Source organism: Pseudophryne corroboree, chromosome 2 (genome assembly GCF_028390025.1).
Source record: "Pseudophryne corroboree isolate aPseCor3 chromosome 2, aPseCor3.hap2, whole genome shotgun sequence".
Taxonomy (NCBI): Eukaryota; Metazoa; Chordata; class Amphibia; order Anura; family Myobatrachidae; genus Pseudophryne; species Pseudophryne corroboree.
Window position 1 is genome coordinate 211476782 of NC_086445.1, and position 22994 is coordinate 211499775.

The following is a 22994-nucleotide window of genomic DNA, read 5'->3' on the forward strand; positions in this document are numbered from 1 at the left end:
CACAGCTCCTTGCTCATTAAAAGTCCAGAAGCAAGACATTTTGGACCTCCTGGAGAGGATCATGTTGGTATGTAGCCGGTATAGTACTTATACCCCAACCAACTTCAGGGGAAAAAAATCCGCAAACCTTCCATGCCCGTCTGAAGCAGAACCTGGAGAATATTCTAAAACAGCCGATCTGAGCGCGCGTCACCCAGCTGCCGGCAGGGGGAGCTCTCCCATGCAGCCGGGTGACAGCAGAGCGCAGCACATCCAGTAGCGGCGCGGGCGGCACCATTATGTAGCCACTCCCCGTTTCCCGACTATTACGTGACTCCACCACATCCAGCCCCTGTCCGGCCCCGCCCCGCTCGGACTGTGTGCTGCCCGAGGTGTAGTGTGGTCGAGGGGGAGAGGGCGTGGCTTGAGTACGTCACAGTGTGCGTCGTGTCGGTCGCTGCTCCTGCTTCCTCCATGTTGCCTAGCTGAGCCGCTTCGGCCGCTGCTTGTCACCCGTGTCCGGAAGGAGGGGAGCGGGGCGAGCGCTGTGGCCTGGGGGGCTGCTCTGTACAGGCTCATCGCGGCGGCAGCGGCTTTCTCTGTGATGCCTCCTCCAGCGCCCACAATGATCTCCTAGGAAGCTGCGCTATCTATGTGCTGCTGTGGGTACTGAGGAGCCGCCTGTGCCCAGCTGCGGTGTGGCTCAGCCCTGGCATGCCCTCCTCCAGCGGGCACATTACTGCGCACACCGGGGACTGGGGCTCTGCTGCTCTACGTCTCGGTGCATAAGGACACTGTGCAGCCGGACTCTCCCCCGCAGGAGACCCGCTAAGTGACACATTTCTGGGCTAAAACCGGTCTCCCCAATCCGGAAGCATGGCCTGGGCACTGAAGCTACCGCTGGCCGATGAGGTGATAGAGTCCGGTCTGGTGCAAGACTTTGATGCCAGTCTATCTGGAATTGGGCAGGAGCTGGGTGCCGGCGCCTATAGTATGAGGTAAAGACCGTACCTGTGTTTGTGTGTAGTGTGTGTGTATGTATATGATATGTGCCAATGCTGAATTGTGATCTCTTCATGTGTACATTATGCTTGTTTCCATGTCCCCAGGTCTGTACATTATCACCCGTTATAGTGAGCTTTCTATTACAGGAACACTGTCCCATTATGCTGGTAATAGTTGCACAACAGTAAAGTGTGTACTGTAACTAGTGCCCGCTACACAGGGTAGTGCTTAATGCCCATGTCTTTTTTTGGTACAGTATGTATGTGTTAGTATGTAGTACACTGGTTAAACATGCAGAAAGACGCTTTGTGTTGTTAAGCAATCAGGAGGCAGCGAGGCTGACACTTTATATCTGTTCTTATTAAGAAGATCTGCAATGGTTGCATAGGCTTATTGTTCCCAAGTGTATAAAACCTACAATGTAAATGTGTAATCGATTTACATAATTGTCTGCTCTGTGGGGTCAGTAAGGTGCGAGTTGGGTTCTGCGAGATGTTCTCATGGCAAACTTGCACTGCAAATTATACCCCTTTTACATTCGCAGTGAAAGGTCATTCCCGGGAATGTGTCCCGGTATATTTGCCGGGACACATTCCCAGGAATGACCCTTTCACATTAGCGGGCCGACCTGGCATATTGCCGGGTCGGTGACGTCACCGCTGTCTCTAGCGGAGGCGCTGCTTGGAGATCTTCTCTAAGCACCGCCGCCTCCTATGCAGAGAACGGGTGCCGGGTCGCCTTGACCCTGTATACCCGTTCACACTGCACAGCTTCCGGGATGGTCCCGGATTCAACCCAGGTCGAGACCTGGGTTGAAATCCCGGGATGCTCGTCCCGGGAAATTGACCCTGTACCCATTCACACTCACAAAAATCCCGGGATGATGCGCATTCACGTGCAATATCCCGGGATTTCTCTAACGTCCTAGTGGATGCAGGGGACTCCGTAAGGACCATGGGAATAGCGGGCTCCGCAGGAGACTGGGCACTCTAAAGAAAGATTTAGTACTATCTGGTGTGCACTGGCTCCTCCCTCTATGCCCCTCCTCCAGACCTCAGTTAGAATCTGTGCCCGGCCGAGCTGGGGGCTTCTAGTGGGCTCTCCTGAGCTTGCTAGAAAAGAAAGTATTTTGTTAGGTTTTTTGTTTTCAGAGAGCTTCTGCTGGCAACAGACTCTCTGCTACGAGGGACTGAGGGGAGAGAAGCAAACCTACTCACGGCAGCTAGGTAGCGCTTCTTAGGCTACTGGACACCATTAGCTCCAGAGGGATCGAATACAGGTACCTAACCTTGATCGTCCGTTCCCGGAGCCGCGCCGCCGTCCCCCTCGCAGAGCCAGAAGAACAGAAGCAGCAGAAGCATGAAGACCTCGAAATCGGCGGCTGAAGACTCCTGTCTTCACTTAAGGTAGCGCACAGCACTGCAGCTGTGCGCCATTGCTCCCACAGCACACCGCACACTCCGGTCACTGTAGGGTGCAGGGCGCAGGGGGGGCGCCCTTGGTAGCAATTGAGTACCTTTTTGGCAAAAAGAGACATGTATACAGTCTGGGACTGTATATATGCCCGAGCCCCCGCCATTTCTCTATCGTCCTAGTGGATGCTGGGGTTCCTGAAAGGACCATGGGGAATAGCGGCTCCGCAGGAGACAGGGCACAAAAAGTAAAGCTTTAGGATCAGGTGGTGTGCACTGGCTCCTCCCCCTATGACCCTCCTCCAAGCCCCAGTTAAGATTTTTGTGCCCGGCCGAGAAGGGTGCAATCTAGGTGGCTCTCCTGAGCTGCTTAGAATAAAAGTTTAGTTAGGTTTTTTTATTTTCAGTGAGTCCTGCTGGCAACAGGCTCACTGCATCGTGGGACTAAGGGGAGAAGAAACGGACTCACCTGAGTGCAGAGTGGATCGGGTTTCTTAGGCTACTGGACACTAGCTCCAGAGGGACGATCACAGGTTCAGCCTGGATGGGTCACCGGAGCCGCGCCGCCGTCCCCCTTACAGAGCCAGAAGAGACGAAGAGGTCCGGTGAAATCGGCGGCAGAAGACATCCTGTCTTCAGACTAAGGTAGCGCACAGCACCGCAGCTGTGCGCCATTGCTCTCAGCACACTTCACACTCCGGTCACTGAGGGTGCAGGGCGCTGGGGGGGGAGCGCCCTGAGACGCAATATAACGGAATACCTTAGGTGGCAAAACAGAATACATCACATATAGCTCCTGGGCTATATGGATGTATTTTAATCCCCTGCCATTTTACACAGAAAAGCGGGAGATAAGGACGTCGTGAAGGGGCGGAGCCTATCTCCTCAGCACACAAGCGCCATTTTCCCTCACAGCTCCGCTGGAAGGACGGCTCCCTGACTCTCCCCTGCAGTCCTGCTTCAGAATCAGGGTAAAAAAGAGAAGGGGGGGCATTTTTGGCAGCAAATAACGATAATAACAGCAGCTATAAGGGAATAACACTTATATAAGGTTATCCCTGTATATATATATATATATAGCGCTGGGTGTGTGCTGGCAGACTCTCCCTCTGTCTCTCCAAAGGGCTAAGTGGGGTCCTGTCCTCTATCAGAGCATTCCCGGTGTGTGTGCTGTGTGTTGGTACGCGTGTGTCGACATGTATGAGGAGGAAAATTATGTGGAGGCGGAGCAGTTGCCTGTGTTGGTGATGTCACCCCCTAGGGAGTCGACACCTGACTGGATGATTGTATTTAAACAATTAAGTGATAATGTCAGCAATTTGCAGAAAACTGTTGACGACATGAGACAGCCGGCAAATCAATTAGTGCCTGTCCAGGCGTCTCAGACACCGTCAGGGGCGCTAAAACGCCCGTTACCTCAGTGGGTCGACACAGACCCTGACACAGATACTGAGTCTAGTGTCGACGGTGACGAGACAAACGTAATGTCCAGTAGGGCCACACGTTACATGATCACGGCAATGAAAGAGGCATTGAACCTTTCTGACACTACAAGTACCACAAAGAAGGGTATTATGTGGGGAGAGAAAAAACTACCAATATTTTTTCCTGAGTCAGAGGAAATAAATGAGGTGTGTGAAAAAGCGTGGGTTTCCCCCGATAAAAAACAGCTAATTTCTAAAAAATTATTAGCATTATATCCTTTCCCGCCAGAGGTTAGGGCGCGTTGGGAAACACCCCCTAGGGTAGATAAGGCGCTCACACGTTTATCAAAACAAGTAGCGTTACCGTCTCCTGATACGGCTACCCTCAAAGAACCAGCTGATAGAAGGCTGGAAAATATCCTAAAAAGTATATACACACATACTGGTGTTATACTGCGACCAGCAATCGCCTCAGCCTGGATGTGCAGTGCTGGAGTCGCATGGTCGGATTCCCTGACCGAGAATATTGATACCCTGGATAGGGACAATATTTTGTTAACTATAGAACATTTAAAGGATGCACTACTATATATGCGTGATGCACAGAGGGATATTTGCACCCTGGCATCAAGAATAAGTGCTATGTCCATCTCTGCCAGAAGAGCGTTATGGACGCGACAGTGGTCAGGGGATGCGGATTCCAAACGGCACATGGAAGTATTGCCGTATAAAGGGGAGGAGTTATTTGGGGCTGGTCTATCGGACCTGGTGGCCACGGCAACGGCTGGAAAATCCACCTTTTTACCCCAGGTCACTCCACATCAGCAGAAAAAGACACCGTCTTTTCAAACTCAGTCCTTTCGTTCCCATAAGTACAAGCGAGCAAAAGGCCACTCTTTTCTGCCCCGGGGCAGAGGAAGAGGAAAAAGACTGCACCATGCAGCCGCTTCACAGGAGCAGAAGCCCTCCCCTGCTTCTGCCAAGTCTTCAGCATGACGCTGGGGCTTTACAAGCAGACTCAGATATGGTGGGGGCCCGTCTCAAGAATTTCAACGCGCAGTGGGCTCACTCGCAAGTGGATCCCTGGATTCTACAGGTAGTATCGCAGGGGTACAAACTGGAATTCGAGGCGTTTCCCCCTCGTCGTTTCCTGAAGTCTGCTTTACCAAAGTCTCCCTCCGACAGGGAGGCAGTTTTGGCAGCCATTCACAAGCTGTATTCCCAGCAGGTGATAATCAAGGTACCCCTCCTGCAACAAGGAAAGGGGTATTATTCCACGCTGTTTGTGGTACCGAAGCCGGACGGCTCGGTGAGACCAATTTTAAATCTGAAATCCTTGAACACTTACATAAAAAGGTTCAAATTCAAGATGGAGTCACTCAGAGCAGTGATAGCAAACCTTGAAGAAGGGGACTATATGGTGTCTCTGGACATCAAGGATGCTTATCTCCACGTCCCGATATACCCTTCTCACCAAGGGTACCTCAGGTTTGTAGTACAAAACTGTCATTATCAGTTTCAGACGCTGCCGTTTGGATTGTCCACGGCACCTCGGGTCTTTACCAAGGTAATGGCCGAAATGATGATTCTTCTAAGAAGAAAAGACATTTTAATTATCCCTTACTTGGACGATCTCCTGATAAGGGCAAGATCCAGGGAACAGTTAGAAGTCGGAGTAGCACTATCTCAGGTAGTGTTACGTCAGCACGGGTGGATTCTAAATATTCCAAAATCGCAGCTGATTCCAACGACACGTCTACTGTTCCTAGGAATGATTCTGGACACAGTCCAGAAGAAGGTGTTTCTCCCGGAGGAGAAGGCCAGGGAGTTATCCGAGCTAGTCAGGAGCCTCCTAAAACCAGGACAGGTCTCAGTGCATCAGTGCACGAGGGTCCTGGGGAAAATGGTGGCTTCTTACGAAGCGATTCCATTCGGAAGATTCCATGCAAGAACATTTCAGTGGGATCTACTGGACAAATGGTCCGGATCGCATCTGCAGATGCATCAGCGGATAACCCTGTCGCCAAGGACAAGGGTGTCTCTCCTGTGGTGGCTGCAGAGTGCTCATCTACTAGAGGGCCGCAGATTTGGCATTCAGGATTGGATCCTGGTAACCACGGATGCCAGCCTGAGAGGCTGGGGAGCAGTCACACAGGGAAGGAATTTCCAGGGCCTGTGGTCAAGCCTGGAAACGTCTCTTCATATAAACATTCTGGAACTAAGGGCCATTTACAATGCCCTAAGTCAAGCAAAACCTCTGCTTCAGGGTCAGGCGGTGTTGATCCAATCGGACAACATCACGTCAGTCGCCCACGTAAACAGACAGGGCGGCACGAGAAGCAGGAGGGCAATGGCAGAAGCTGCAAGGATTCTTCGCTGGGCGGAAAATCATGTGATAGCACTGTCAGCAGTATTCATTCCGGGAGTGGACAACTGGGAAGCAGACTTCCTCAGCAGACACGACCTTCACCCGGGAGAGTGGGGACTTCACCCAGAAGTCTTCCACCTGATTGTAAACCGTTGGGAAAAACCAAAGGTGGACATGATGGCGTCCCGCCTCAACAAAAAACTGGACAGATATTGCGCCAGGTCAAGGGACCCTCAGGCAATAGCAGTGGACGCTCTGGTAACGCCGTGGGTGTACCAGTCAGTGTATGTGTTCCCTCCTCTGCCTCTCATACCAAAAGTACTGAGAATCATAAGAAGGAGAGGAGTAAGAACTATACTCGTGGTTCCGGATTGACCAAGACGGACTTGGTACCCGGAACTTCAAGAGATGCTCACGGACGAACCGTGGCCTCTACCTCTAAGAAAGGACCTGCTACTGCAGGAGCCTTGTCTGTTCCAAGACTTACCGCGGCTGCGTTTGACGGCATGGCGGTTGAACGCCGGATCCTGAGGGAAAAAGGCATTCCAGAAGAAGTCATCCCTACTCTGGTCAAAGCCAGGAAGGACGTAACCGCAAAACATTATCACCGCATTTGGCGTTAATATGTTGCGTGGTGTGAGGCCAAGAAGGCCCCTACAGAGGAATTTCAACTGGGTCGTTTCCTTCATTTCCTGCAAACAGGACTGTCTATGGGCCTAAAATTAGGGTCCATTAAGGTTCAAATTTCGGCCCTGTCGATTTTCTTCCAGAAATAACTGGCTTCAGTACCTGAAGTTCAGACATTTGTAAAAGGGGTCCTGCACATACAGCCTCCTTTTGTGCCTCCAGTGGCACCTTGGGATCTCAATGTGGTGTTGAGTTTTCTAAAGTCACATTGGTTTGAACCACTTTCCACTGTGGACTTAAAATATCTCACATGGAAGGTGTCGATGCTGTTAGCCTTGGCTTCAGCCAGGCGTGTGTCAGAATTGGCGGCTTTATCATATAAAAGCCCTTACTTAATTTTTCATTCTGACAGGGCGGAATTGAGGACTCGTCCTCAATTTCTACCTAAGGTGGTTTCTGCATTTCACATGAACCAACCTATTGTGGTACCTGCGGCTACCAGGGACTTAGAGGACTCTAAGTTGCTTGACGTTGTCAGGGCCTTGAAAATATATGTTTCCAGGACGGCTGGAGTCAGAAAATCTGACTCGCTGTTTATCCTGTATGCACCCAACAAGCTGGGTGCTCCTGCTTCTAAGCAGACGATTGCTCGTTGGATTTGTAGTACAATTCAGCTTGCACATTCTGTGGCAGGATTGCTACAGCCAAAATCAGTAAAAGCCCATTCCACAAGGAAAGTGGGCTCATCTTGGGCGGCTGCCCGAGGGGTCTCGGCTTTACAACTTTGCCGAGCAGCTACTTGGTCAGGGGCAAACACGTTTGCTAAATTCTACAAATTTGATACCCTGGCTGAGGAGGACCTGGAGTTCTCTCATTCGGTGCTGCAGAGTCATCCGCACTCTCCCGCCCGTTTGGGAGCTTTGGTATAATCCCCATGGTCCTTTCAGGAACCCCAGCATCCACTAGGACGATAGAGAAAATAAGAATTTACTTACCGATAATTCTATTTCTCGGAGTCCGTAGTGGATGCTGGGCGCCCATCCCAAGTGCGGATTATCTGCAATACTTGTACATAGTTACAAAAATCGGGTTATTATTGTTGTGAGCCATCTTTTCAGAGGCTCCGCTGTTATCATACTGTTAACTGGGTTCAGATCACAGGTTGTACAGTGTGATTGGTGTGGCTGGTATGAGTCTTACCCGGGATTCAAAATCCTTCCTTATTGTGTACGCTCGTCCGGGCACAGTATCCTAACTGAGGCTTGGAGGAGGGTCATAGGGGGAGGAGCCAGTGCACACCACCTGATCCTAAAGCTTTACTTTTTGTGCCCTGTCTCCTGCGGAGCCGCTATTCCCCATGGTCCTTTCAGGAACCCCAGCATCCACTACGGACTCCGAGAAATAGAATTATCGGTAAGTAAATTCTTATTTTTTTACACATTAAAGCGGGACAGAAGCCCGCCGCTGAGGGTGCGGGGCCTTCTTCCTCAGCACACCAGCACCATTTTCTCTTCACAGCTCCGCTGGAAGGACGCTCCCCAGGCTCTCCCCTGCAGTATACAGGTGCATTAAAGGGTAAAAAAGAGAGGGGGGGCACATAAATTTAGGCGCAGTATATATATATTAACAGCAGCTACAGGGTAAACACTAAGGTACAGTGTAATCCCTGGGTTATATAGCGCTGGGGTGTGTGCTGGCATACTCTCTCTCTGTCTCCCCAAAAGCCTTTGTGGGGTCCTGTCCTCAGTCAGAGCATTCCCTGTGTGTGTGCTGTGTGTCGGTACGCCTGTGTCGACATGTTTGATGAGGAAGGATACGTGGAGGCAGAACAAGTGCAGCTGAGTGTGGTGACGGTGCCGACACCTGATTGGATGGATATGTGGAAGGTGTTAAATGATAATGTAAACTCCTTGCATAACAGATTGGATAAAACTGTAACCGGGGGACAGTCAGGGTCTCAACCCATGCCTGATCCTACAGCGCAGAGGCCGTCAGGGTCTGAAAAGCGCACACTATCCCAGATAGTTGACACAGATGTCGACACGGAGTCTGACTCCAGTGTCGATGATGATGAGGCAAAGTTGCAGCCTAAAATGACTAAAGCCATCCGCTACATGATTGTAGCGATGAAGGATGTATTACACATTTCTGAGGAAAATCCTGTCCCTGACAAGAGGATTTATATGTATGTGGAGAAAAAGCATGAAGTGACTTTTCCCCCTTCACATGAATTAAATGAATTATGTGAAAAAGCGTGGGATTCCCCTGACAGGAAGGTGATAGTTTCCAAGAGATTACTTATGGCGTATCCTTTCCCGCCAATGGACAGGTTACGCTGGGAATCCTCCCCTAGGGTAGACAAGGCGTTGACACGCTTGTCTAAGAAGGTGGCCCTGCCGTCTCCGGATACGGCCGCCCTAAAGGATCCTGCGGATAGAAAGCAGGAAGCTATCCTGAAGTCTGTTTATACACATTCTGGCACACTGCTGAGGCCAGCAATTGCTTCGGCCTGGATGTGTAGTGCGGTAGCTGCATGGACGGATTCTCTGTCTGAGGAGTTATATACCCTGGACAGGGACACTGTTCTACTGACCCTGGCACATATCAAGGACGCGGTCCTATATATGCGGGATGCCCAGAGGGACATTTGCCTGCTGGGCTCTAGAGTTAACGCAATGTCCATTTCTGCCAGAAGGGTCTTATGGACTCTGCAATGGACAGGGGATACCGACTCTAAAAAACACATGGAGGTTTTACCTTATAAGGGTGAGGAATTGTTTGGGGACGGTCTCTCGGACCTAGTTTCCACAGCTACGGCTGTGAAATCAAATTTCTTGCCTTATGTCCCTCCACAACCTAAGAAAGCACCGTATTACCAAATGCAGTCCTTTCGTTCTCAGAGGAGCAAGAAGGTCAGAGGTACGTCCTTTCTTGCTAGAGGCAGGGGTAGAGGAAAAAAGCTGCACCATGCAGCTAGTTCCCATGAACAAAAGTCTTCCCCGGCTTCCACTAAATCCACCGCATGACGCTGGGGCTCCACAGGCGGAGCCAGGAGCGGTGGGGGCGCGTCTCCGACATTTCAGCCACCAGTGGGTTCGCTCACAGGTGGATCCTTGGGCTATACAAATTGTGTCTCAGGGTTACAAGCTGGAATTCGAGGTGATGCCCCCTCACCGTTACCTAAAATCGGCCTTACCAACTTCCCCCATGGAAAGGGAGATAGTGTTGGAGGCAATTCACAAACTTTCTCCAGAAAGTGGTGGTAGAGGTCCCCCCCCCCTTCAACGGGGAAGGGGCTACTATTCCACTATGTTTGTGGTACCGAAACCAGACGGTTCGGTCAGACCCATTTTAAATTTAAAATCCCTGAACATTTATCTGAAGAAATTCAAGTTCAAAATGGAATCGCTCAGAGCGGTCATTGCAAGCCTGGAGGAAGGGGATTTTATGGTGTCTCTGGACATCAAGGATGCTTACTTGCATGTCCCCATTTATCCGCCTCATCAGGAGTACCTCAGGTTTGTGGTACGGGACTGTCATTACCAATTCCAGACGTTGCCGTTTGGCCTGTCCACGGCACCGAGAGTTTTTACCATGGTGATGGCGGAAATGATGGTGCTCCTTCGGAAGCAAGGGGTTACAATTATCCCATACTTGGACGATCTCCTCATAAAGGCGAGGTCCAGGGAGCAGTTGCTGATCAGCGTAGCGCACACTCAGGAATTGTTGCGTCAGCACGGCTGGATTCTGAACATTCCAAAGTCACAGCTGATTCCTGCAACGCGTCTGCCCTTCCTGGGCATGATTCTGGACACAGACCAGAAGAAGGTGTTTCTCCCGGAGGAGAAGGCTCAGGAGCTCGTGACTCTGGTCAGAGACCTCCTAAAGCCAAAACAGGTGTCGGTGCATCGCTGCACGCGAGTCCTGGGAAAGATGGTGGCGTCATACGAAGCCATTCCCTTCGGCAGGTTCCATGCGAGGATCTTTCAGTGGGATCTGCTGGACAAGTGGTTCGGATCGCATCTTCAGATGCATCGGATGATCACCCTGTCCCCCAGGGCCAGGGTGTCTCTTCTGTGGTGGCTACAAGGTGCTCACCTCCTCGAGGGCCGCAGATTCGACATACAGGACTGGGTCCTGGTGACCACGGATGCAAGCCTCCGAGGGTGGGGGGCAGTCACTCAAGGAAGAAACTTCCAAGGGTTGTGGTCAAGTCAGGAGACTTGTCTGCACATCAATATCCTGGAACTAAGGGCCATATACAACGCCCTGAGGCAAGCGGAGCCTTTGCTTCGAAACCAACCAGTGCTGATTCAGTCAGACAACATCACGGCAGTGGCCCATGTAAACCGCCAGGGCGGCACAAGAAGCAGGGTGGCAATGGCAGAAGCCACCAGGATTCTTCGGTGGGCGGAGAATCACGTACTAGCACTGTCAGCAGTGTTCATTCCGGGAGTGGACAACTGGGAAGCAGACTTCCTCAGACACGACCTCCACCCGGGAGAGTGGGGACTTCATCAAGAAGTCTTCATGCAGATTGCAAATCGATGGGAACTGCCACAGATGGACATGATGGCGTCCCGTCTCAACAAAAAGCTAAAAAGATATTGCGCCAGGTCAAGGGACCCTCAGGCGATAGCTGTGGACACACTAGTAACACCGTGGGTGTTCCAGTCGGTCTACGTGTTTCCTCCTCTTCCTCTCATACCAAAGGTGCTGAGAATTGTAAGAAAAAGAGGAGTGAGAACAATACTCATTGTTCCGGATTGGCCAAGAAGGACTTGGTACTCGGTATTGCAAGAAATGCTCACAGAGGACCCGTGGCCTCTGCCTCTCAGACAGGACCTGTTACAACAAGGGCCCTGTCTGTTCCAAGACTTACCGCGGCTGCGTTTGACGGCATGGCGGTTGAACACCGGATCCTAGCAGAAAAGGGCATTCCGGAAGCAGTTATTCCTACGCTGATAAAGGCTAGGAAGGACGTGACAGCAAAACATCACCGTATATGGCGAAAATATGTTGCTTGGTGTGAGGCCAGGAAGGCCCCTACAGAGGAATTCCAACTGGGTCGATTCCTGCACTTCCTACAGTCGGGTGTGACTATGGGCCTAAAATTAGGGTCCATAAAAGTCCAGATTTCGGCCCTATCCATTTTCTTTCAAAAGGAACTGGCTTCACTGCCTGAGGTTCAGACGTTTGTTAAGGGAGTGCTGCATATTCAGCCTCCTTTTGTGCCACCAGTGGCACCTTGGGTTCTTAACGTGGTATTGGCTTTCCTGAAATCCCACTGGTTTGAGCCACTTAAGACGGTGGAGCTAAAGTATCTCACGTGGAAAGTGGTCATGCTGTTGGCCCTAGCCTCAGCTAGGCGTGTGTCAGAATTGGCGGCTTTGTCATGTAAAAACCCCTATCTGGTTTTCCATATGGACAGGGCAGAATTGCGAACTCGTCCGCAGTTTCTGCCAAAGGTGGTATCATCTTTTCATCTGACCCAACCCATTGTGGTGCCTGCGGCTACTCGTGACTTGGAGGATTCCAAGTTGCTTGATGTAGTTAGGGCTTTGAAGATCTATGTTGCCAGGACGGCTGGAGTCGGGAAGACTGACTCGCTGTTTATCCTGTATGCATCCAACAAGCTGGGTGCTCCTGCTTCAAAGCAAACCATTGCTCGCTGGATCTGTAACACGATTCAGCAGGCTCATTCTGCGGCTGGATTGCCGCATCCAAAATCAGTAAAAGCCCATTCCACAAGGAAGGTGGGCTCTTCTTGGGCGGCTGCCCGAGGGGTCTCGGCATTACAGCTTTGCCGAGCTGCTACTTGGTCGGGTTCAAACACATTTGCAAAGTTCTACAAGTTTGATACCCTGGCTGAGGAGGACCTGGTGTTTGCCCATTCGGTGCTGCAGAGTCATCCGCACTCTCCCGCCCGTTTGCGAGCTTTGGTATAATCCCCATGGTCCTTACGGAGTCCCCAGCATCCACTAGGACGTTAGAGAAAATAAGAATTTACTCACCGGTAATTCTATTTCTCGTAGTCCGTAGTGGATGCTGGGCGCCCGTCCCAAGTGCGGACTTTCTGCAATACGTGTATATAGTTATTGCTTAATAAAGGGTTATGTTATGTTGGCATCCATTGGTTGATGCTCTGTTGTTTGTTCATACTGTTAACTGGGTAAGTTTATCACAAGTTATACGGTGTGATTGGTGTGGCTGGTATGAGTCTTACCCTGGATTCCAAAATCCTTTCCTTGTAATGTCAGCTCTTCCGGGCACAGTTTCCTTAACTGATGTCTGGAGGAGGGGCATAGAGGGAGGAGCCAGTGCACACCAGATAGTACTAAATCTTTCTTTAGAGTGCCCAGTCTTCTGCGGAGCCCGCTATTCCCATGGTCCTTACGGAGTCCCCAGCATCCACTACGGACTACGAGAAATAGAATTACCGGTGAGTAAATTCTTATTTTTTCTGTGAGTGTAAAAGGGGTATTACATAGCGATTCAATTCATACACATTGCTTTTTTCTGGGGAAATCTTTATTTGAAAGTAAAAATGTCAGGACACAGAACAGAACCTCTTGCACACCCCTGCTAATGAATATTATGCACTTGGAGGGTTTTAAATAGCGTAATTTGTGCCATATAGACATGTCTGTTTTCAGGGGAATTTCTCTAAGAAGTTCAATAATAGGTTAAAAGTAGTGAGACATACGTAGACATGTTGCGTTGATGGGAGAGAGGTTCCAGAACTTGCAGATAGGAGCTAAAAAAAAATGTTTTCCAACTTCTTGCAAAATGTGATTAAAATACTTTTACAGACTTATGTATTTATTTATTTATTAACCATTTCTTATATAGCGCATCATATTCCGTTGCGCTTTACAATTAGAACAACAGTAGTAGAAGAAAACTGGGTAAAAACAGACAGGCATAGATGTAAGATGGCCCTGCTCACAAGCTTACAATCTATAGGGAAATAGGCATTAATAAACAAGGATAGATGCTACCTATTGCATAATGGTCCACCAGATTGCTAGGTTCTTAATGGGTTGTATGATATGATCACCCAGCAGTGTTGGCCAAGGGTCTGGAGGGTGTGAGAGTAAAGAAACACAAGATATGTGAGGTTATGTGGACTGTACAGAGAGGATGTAATTGGAGGGTGGTCTTCAGGTTGCCGACTATCGGGATCCCGGTGCACAGTATACCGGCGCCAAAATCCCGACAGCCGGCATACCAACAGATTTTCTCCCACGTGGGGGTCCACGACCCCCCTGGAGGGAGAATAAATAGCGCACGCCATCGTACCCACAGCGCGGCGAGCGCAGCGAGCCCGCAAGGGGCTCATTTGCGCTCGCCACGCTGTCGGTATGCCGGCGGTCGGGCTCCCGGCGCTGGTATGCTGGTCACCAGGAGCCTGGCCGCCGGCATACCATACTACACTACACCCGTAATTGGATAGGGATGCACTGAAGGTCTATGCGTGTGGGTCTGGAATTGGATAAGCTTGTCTGAAGAGGTGAGTTTTTATGAAACATTTAAAGGTTTGGAGACTAGAGGTGAGTCTTATTGTGCGAGGGATGGCATTCCACAGAGTGGGTGTAGCCCAGATAAAGTCCTGTAATTTTGTATGAACAAGTAATACGTGTGGATGAGAGACGCAGATCTTGTGCAGAGCGGAGAGGTTGGGTAGGGAGATATTTTGATATGAGTGAAGAGATGTATGTTGGTGCAGTTTGGTTACTAGCATTGTATGTAAGTAAAAGTATTTTATATTTAATACGGTAGAATATCGGTAACCAATGGAGGGACTGACAGAGCGAATCTGCAGATGATGAACGTCTAGCGAGGAAGATTAGCCTCGCAGCTGCATTCAAAATGGATTGTAGTGGTGAGAGCCTATGTTTGGGAAGACCAGTCGGGAGATTATTACAATAATCAATGCTGGAGACAATGAGAGCATGGATTAGAGTTTCTGCAGTGTCTTGTGTAAGATATGGTCATATTTTGGATATGTTCTTAGATGTCCTATACAGAAAAAAAGAGTCCCAGATCAGGCGCAAAAATTTTTTTCTCCTATAAAAAAAATGAGTGTGTTGCTTACTCTTTTCATAAAGTCCTCCTCCTTGTATTTAGTCTAAGGATTTTTGCACAAAGTTTTCACAATGTAGTCATCTAAAAAAAAAAAAAAAAAAAAAGTCATAATAGTGCAATACAGTCTAAAAATGGAACAGATTTTATTAGTACATCACACTCACAATATATAAAAGAAAACAAGCATATTACCACACTTGTGGTTATTGGGATTCACCCTCTCCTCTCCAAAGCTAGTCCACGTCTCCTGGATAATTACGGAGCACCGTCCCACTAGTTAGTGTCAGGTAAGGTTTCAAGGAGAAGTCCCCAATTCATTCAGAAAGCCACCAAATGCGTAACGCGTTTCGGATCCTCGTCCTTCATCAGAAGCATGGTGGCATTTAAAACAGACTTCCTATTTATACCCTCTATAATTGATAACCCTCCCATAGGGTGGTGCTTCCATTTCCCGCTTTTTCACTGCTTTGTTAGAGGCCGGGAATGACTTCATAGCTCCTCGTCATGGCCGGAAAACGAGACCACCAGAGGCCGTCCCGTGGCTCCACACAGCAGACGGAAATGTCAGGAACATATTCCATTTCCTGTTTGCGTTCCATCCCGTTCCTGGAAATGATCATCCCGCGCAGTGGAAATAAAATTGTTTAAGTTCCATCATGCATTCCAGTCTATTTCGATTAATGCAAAGAGGTAGCTATTTATCGAAATACACTGGAATTGATTGAACAATACAAAGTTCAAAAATCATCCTTTTTTATCTTTTACATACTCTCAACACTTTCCTTATGGTCACTAACAGCCTTCTATATGATCCTGCTATATCCGTTTTGAGGTCCAGAATGGTTTCCCCCACTTTCTCATTCACTTGTCCCAGGCCACTTTTTGTAGAAAAGATGCACATTCACGTGATGTATGTGAGTTTCATGATGTAAATTCATTTTTAAAACTCTCTCCTAAATGAATTGATCCAAAATCTGAATTCTCCGTTATATACATTGCAAAAGTTTCCCTCTTCCCCCGAAATATATATTTTTTTATTTTTATCACAGATTATTTATTTATTTTTTAATAGATTGCAGCGATGGACAGGGGCTTTTAATAAGCCAGAGTACAGTACTTCATGTGCACATACAAAAAGAGGGTGGGTGCTACGAGTCAGGGGGCCTGGCTTCGCGGCACTTACCTGTGTCTCTGCAGGTGGCCAGGAGGACATGCTGCTCAACCGGGTGTAGTACGGTATGCCGGAGCTCGGGCTCCCGGCGACCAGCATACCGGCGCCGGGAGCCCGACCGCCGGCATACTGACAGCGTGGCGAGCGCTAAGGAGCCACTTGTGGGCTCGCTGCGCTCGCCACGCTGTGCTCGCCACGCTGCGGGCACGGTGGCGCGCTAATCGCGCCACACTATTTTATTGTCCCTCCAGGGGGGTCGTGGACCCCCACGAGGGAGAATAGCTGTCGATATGCCGGGTGTCGGGATTCCGGCGCCGTTATAATGTGCGCCGGTATCCCGACATTCGGCATACTAAAGACCACCCGCTCAACCAACCCAAGTTTCTTTATGTCCGTGGTTTCTGTATGTGGGCGGCAAAACAGCTCCAGGAGTGTGCCCTGCTCGGCAAGCCCAGGTTTTTCTGTGTGAAGCCATCAGCCCTCCTTGCATGTGCCAGATGGGCAGTCTGGCCCTGAATAGATGAAGCTACTATGTTTTTAGATTGTGTACTCAGGCAGTTACTATATAAACCTGTGCTGTGCAGAAGCTGCACATAATTTAAAAGTGTGCAAATATCTAAAGGCAATTGGTACCATGAAAGGGAACAAATGAACAGTTTCTAGTTACTCAATATTAAGAATTGATAGTAAAAACATTACTCTTTGTGTTTAATTATGTTTGTAGAAGTTCTGATGTTTTCATTAATTATACAGTGCATCCAGAAAGTATCCACAGCGCTTCACTCTTTCCACATTTTGCTATGCTACAGCCTTATTCCAAAATTGAATACATTATTTTTTTCCCTTCAAAATTCTACACACACTACCCCATAATGAGACTTTTTTTTTTTTTGTGTGCAAATTTATTAAATAAAAAAAAAACTAAGAAATCACATGTACGTAAGTATTCACAGCCTTTGCCATGAAGCTCAAAATTGAGCTCAGGTGCATCCTGTTTCCACTATTCATCCTTGAGATGCTCTTACAGCTTAATTGGAGTCCAGCTGTGGTAAATTCAGTTGATTGGACATGATTTGGAAAGGCACACACCTGTCTACCTAAGGTCCCACACTTGACGGTGCATGTCTGAGCACAAACCAAACATGAAGTCAAAGGAATTGTCTGTAGACCTCCGAGACAGGATTGTCTCGAGGCACAAATGTGGGGAAGAGTACAGGAAAATATCTGCTGCTTTGCTTCCCAATGAGCACAGTGGCCCCCATCATCCGTAAATGGAAGAAGTTCGGAACCACCCGGACTCTTCCTAGAGTTGGCCAGACGTTTTAAAGTGAGCGATCGGGGAGAAGGGCCCTAGTTAGGCAGGTGACCAAGAACACGATGGTGACTTTGTCTGAACCACAGCATTCCTCTGTGGAGAGAGAACCTTACAGAAGGACAACTATCTCTGCAGCAATCCACCAATCAGTCCTGTATGGTAGAGTAGCCAGACGGAAGCCACTCCTTAGTAAAAAGCACATGGCAGCCGGCCTGGAGTTTGCCAAAATGCACCTGAAGGAGACTCAGACCATGAGAAAACAAATTCTGTGGTCTGATGAGACAAAGATTGAACTCTTTGGTGTGAATGCCAGGCGTCATGTTTGGAGGTAACCAGGCATCGCTCATCACCAGGCCAATACCATCCCTACAGTGAAGCATGGTGGTGGCAGCATCATGCTGTGGGGATGTTTTTCAGCGGTAAGAACTGGGAGACTAGTCACGATAGAGGGAAAGATAAATGCAGAAATGTACAGAGACATCCTGAATGAAAACCGGCTCCAGAGCGCTCTTGGTCTCAGACTGGGGTGACAGTTCATCTTTCAGCAGGACAACGACCCTAAGCACACAGCCAATATATCAAAGGAGTGGCTTCAGGACAACTCTGTGAATGTCCTTGAGTGGCCCAGCCTTGAATCCAATTGAACATCTCTGGAGAGATCTGAAAATGGCTGTGCATCAACGCTTCTCATCCAACCTGATGGAGCTTGAGAGGTGCTGCAGAGAGGAATAGGCGAAACTGCCCAAAGATAGGTGTGCCAAGCTTGTGGCATCATATTCAAAAAAGGCTCGAGGCTGTAATTGCTGCCAAGGGTGCATCAACAAAGTATTGAGCAAAGGCTGTGAATACTTATGTACATGTGATTTCTTAGTTTATTATTTTTAACAAATTTTGTAAAAATCTCAAACACTCTCTTTCATGTTGTCATTATGGGGTATTATGTATAGAATTTTGAGGGGAAAAAAGGAATTTATTCGATTTTGAAATAAGGCTGTAACATAACAAAATGTGGAAAAAGTGAATTGCTGTGAATACTTTCCAGATGCACTGTATAACTGTATATTAAGCTTTAGCATTTGTTTTCTCTAATACTGTAAGTAAATCAATTTGTATTTGATATATAACATTGTATGCCTTTGGCCTGTATACTGGGTAGTCATATTAAACCTACCCTTGATCCAAACACTCTCTCCAACTATCGACCCATCTCTCTTCTCCCTTTTGCCTCCAACTCCTTGAGCGTATTGTCTACAACCACCTTACTTCCTTTCTTTTTTCACACTCGCTGCTTGACCCATTCCAGTCTGGCTTCCATCCTCTCCTGTCCACTAAAACTGCCCTTACAAAAGTCTGCAATTTCCTCCATGCAGCTAAATCTAAGGGCCACTACTCTCTACTTATTCTTCTTGATCTCTCTGCTGGTTTTGACACACTGGACCACCCTTTCCTACTGCAAATTCTTCACCCCATTGTTCTACGTGATATTGCCCTCTCTTGGCTGTCTTCCTACCTCTCTAACCATTCATTCTCTGTCCCCTTTCGTTACTTCACTTCCACTAACTGTAGGTGTACCCCAAGGTTCTGTCCTTGGTCCGCTTCTTATCTCTCTCTATATGTCCTCACTAGGTAAGCTCATTCGTTTTTTTGATTTCCAATATCATCTCTACACTGATGACACTGAAACCTATCTTTCCTCTCCGGACCTCTCCCCTGCTCTCCTCATTCGTATCTCACACTGTCTCTCTGCTATCTCTGTTTGGATGTCCCAGCGCTTTCTTAAACTTAACATGTCTAAGACCGAGCTGATCATCTTCCTTCCCTCCCGCATAACCTCACCTCCCACAATCTCTATCCATTGAAGGCACTACTATCTCCTCTAGCCCCCAAGTGCGCTGTCTTGGAGTAATCCTTGACTTCTCCCTCTCCTTCAAACCACACATTCAGCATCTCTCACAAGCCTTCCGTTTTCATCTAAAAAATATTTCCAAGATCAGACACTTTCTGACCCAGGATGCTACTAAAACCCTTATCCCCTCACTGGTCATCTCCAGACTGGACTACTGTAATCTCCTCCTGACTGGCATTCCTGACAAATACCTCACTCCACTCCAATCTTAATCCTTTCCAAGTGGGACTGCCTACCTCATCTGATCTGGTCTCAAATGATCTCCTTGACTCCGGAGGTTCGTCTGTCGCTGACCTGGTGGCTACAGGACCAGCAGTTGAGCAGGAGCCGTCCCTTCTGGATCCCCAACTGGGTACGGACGCCAGTCTGCAGGGTTGGGGCGAGGTGTTGGATCAACACACTTTCCAGGGTCGGTGGACCAGGGAAGACTCACTCCTCCCGATAAACATTCTGGAATTGCGGGCAGTGTTCAATGCTTTGTCTCTCGCCCTGCCTCTGATTCAGAACAGGCCTGTTCAAGTACGGTCAGACAACGCCACCACGGTGGCATACATAAACCATCAAGGCGGCACTCGAAGCCGCATGGCAATGATGAATGTGTCAAAAATCCTTTGTTGGGCGGAACGCCATCTGCCAGCAATATCGGCAGTGTTCATTCTGGGAGTCCTCAACTGGGAAGATGATTTCCTCAGTCGTCAGGACGTGCACGCCGGAGAGTGGAGTCTTCATCAGGAAGTCTTTCTACTCCTAGTAGACAAGTGGGGCCTACCAGATGTAGACCTGATGGCGTATCAACACAATCACAAAGCTCCGGTCTTCAGATCAAGAACCAGGGATTCTCTAGCAGCGTTCGTGGACGCACTGGCAATTCCATGGAACTTTCGGCTGCCATACGTGTTCCCTCCAGTGTCACTTCTGCCCAGGCTTCTACGGAGGTTCCAACAAGAAGGAGTACTACCTCTAGTCGCTTCAGCGTGGCCAAGACGGCATTGGTTCTCAGACCTACAGGGTCTATCGATAGAGCATCCTCTTCTACTTCCTCAACGCCCAGACCTCCTCATTCAGGGCCCTTGTCTACCCGGACCTGGCCAGACTGGCTTTGACGGCGTGGCTCTTGAAGCTTCAGTCCTGAGGGCCAAAGGATTCTCCGAGTTTGTTATCCAAACTATGCTGTAGACCCGCAAACCGGCATCTGCGCGGATTTCTTACTGAAATTCTTACTTCACCTGGTGTGCTGCTAAGAATTATGATGCCTACAAATTCACTACTTCCAGATTTCTGGCTTTTCTACAACAAGGCCTGGATTTAGGCCTTCGTCTGGCCTCCCTCAAGGTTCATATCTCTGCCTTGTCGGTGGGGTTTTAGAGAAAAATTGCGTCTTTTCCTGACGTTCATACATTCACTCTGTTTTATGGTTTCAGCCTCCCTGTGTCCCTCCTGTGGCTCCATGGGATCTGTCTGTTGTCCTAAATGCCCTGCAAGAGTCTCCATTTGAACCTCTTGAGTCAGTGGACCTTAAATGGCTCATGGTCAAGGTCCTGTTCCTACTGGCTATTGTCTCTGCTAGGAGGGTGTCCTGTCCTGTCGTCCACCCTTTCTGACATTTCACCGTGACCGGGCAGTTCTTAGAACTTGCCCTGGTTGTTTGCCTACGGTGGTGTCATCTTTTCACCTTAACCAAGAGATTGTGGTTCCGGCCTTTATCTCTTCTGATTTGTCCTCCAAAGAAGGATCTTTGGATGTGGTAAGGGCTCTCTGTATTTTTGTGGAAAAGACTGCCTCTATCAGGAGGTTAGTTACCATTTTTGTACTTTTTGGTTTTCACAAACTTGGCTGGCCTGCGAATAAGCAAACCTTGGCCAGATGGATTAGAATGGTGATTGCACAAGCCTATGCGCAGGCTGGACTTCCAGCTCCTGCTGTTATCAAAGCCCATTCTACTCAGTCTGTTGGACCTTCTTGGGCGGCCCGCCGAAGCGCGTCCGCTGAACAATTGTGCAAGGTGGCTACCTGGTCTTCAGTGAACACGTTCATTAGGTTCTATGCCTTTGATAATTCTGCCTCCCATGATGCTTCCTTTGGACGCCGGGTTCACATACCCGCTACGGCGCGTCCCCTCCCATGAGGAACTGCTTTAGGACATCCCCGATGTTTGTTTCCCTGTGGAAACCAATGTACCCCGCTGCAGAAAAGGAGATTTATGGTAGACTTACCATGGTTAAATCTCTTTCTGTAAGGTAGATTGGTTCCACAGGGCACCTACCCTGACGCACCTAGCTTCTATGGGTTTGTATGGCATTAGACGCTAGTCCCTTCTCCTGTCGTGAGAACGTGGTTCTATGTGACTAACATCTGCCGTCTCTTTTACCTGCTCCTGCATTGGACTGGTTAACGAAACTGAGCTCGAAGTGCCTGAAGGCAGGGTTATAGATGAGGCCCCAATGCATCCTGGGACAGTCTAAAGCTTTATCCTGTTGGTGCCTGGATCTAGATCTATATCTGCACTCCTGATGTTTCCCTGTGGAACCAGTGTACCTCGCAGAAAGATTTAACCATGGTAAGTCTACCATAAATCTCCTCCTTTTTTCTTACTTTAATAATCTTCAACTGCACCAAATCCAGCAGTCTTCTTCCACCTGAAACTTATCTCCGTGTCATCTGCTGATGTAGCTATGTTTAATTACCCTGTACTTGTCCTATATTGTCTTCAACTGTAAGTTGCTGTTTTGATTATATGTTTAGGTACTCTAATTGGGCGCTGCGGAACCCTTGTGGCGCCATATAAATAAAGGATGATTATGATAATTATAATAATATCCTCTACACTATTAATTGTTCACACACTTGATGTGAATTATTTAGGACTTTTTATTTTATATAACCCCTGCATCTGACACAGCTGCTACAATTGGAAACACACAGAACTAAAAGAAGGCAGCGTATTAACAGCTACAGGGGAATGAGATTGATTGTAAGCCTGCGAGCAGGGCACCCCTACCTCCATGACTCTTTGTTTTTACCCAGTTTTGTCTTCTAATTGTGTCCAGTTGTAAAGCGCAACAGAATTTGCTGCGCTATATAAGAAACGGTCAGTAAATATTTAATAAATAAATGAAGGCCCTGGCCGCAAGATTACATTCTATAGGAAAATGTAAATTTGCTGCATTAGGTTTAGTGCCACAAGTTGCGTTTTTAGGTAGGTACACACGCAGAGATCCTTGCTTAATTTCTAAGCAATCTTACCAGATTGCTTAGAAATTAAGCACAGATCTCTCCGTGTGTATGCCCAAAGCGATAGTGATGCGCGGCCCTGCGCGTCGCTATCGCAGGTTCTAGATGGCACAGTCTAATCAAGTCACTCACTTCACCGCTGTGTGAAGTGAGTGGCCCACCCGTCATTTTTTGATTTACCGAGGCCCCGGACCCACTGTGACGGACACGGTAATGCTGCTTTTTAACACCCTGTGCACCAGGGGACTAGGTACAAGGAGCTGCTGTAGTTGGAACTTAGTCTGCAGGGCTTTGTGTGCCAACCGATGGCACAGCTTTGCTCCTGGCGCCCCTACTGTACATGGCTGTGCACACCGACTGCCCCAGCACTACCACACACAGTTACTGGGGTGCCGGGAAAGCTGGCTTTTATTGCGGACTGGTTGGGGGGTTAGATGTGCCATCATCTCCAGGAGGCTCGACTGTTGT

The 22994-nt window shown here is 48.6% G+C and overlaps 1 protein-coding gene across 2 annotated transcripts in view; it reads left to right on the forward strand.

The window, feature by feature from the left end:
- The first annotated feature begins 273 nt into the window (after positions 1-273).
- The window catches only part of TFCP2 (transcription factor CP2), a 298923-nt gene continuing 276202 nt past the window's right edge, over positions 274-22994 (forward strand). Inside the window, exon 1 of one of the 2 annotated variants that reach the window (XM_063952290.1) lies at positions 274-977. In XM_063952290.1, the coding sequence (XP_063808360.1) occupies positions 856-977 (122 nt within the window). In that variant the 5' untranslated portion in view covers positions 274-855. The remainder of the gene's footprint in view (positions 978-22994) is intronic. The other variant, XM_063952289.1, reaches the window with a different exon arrangement.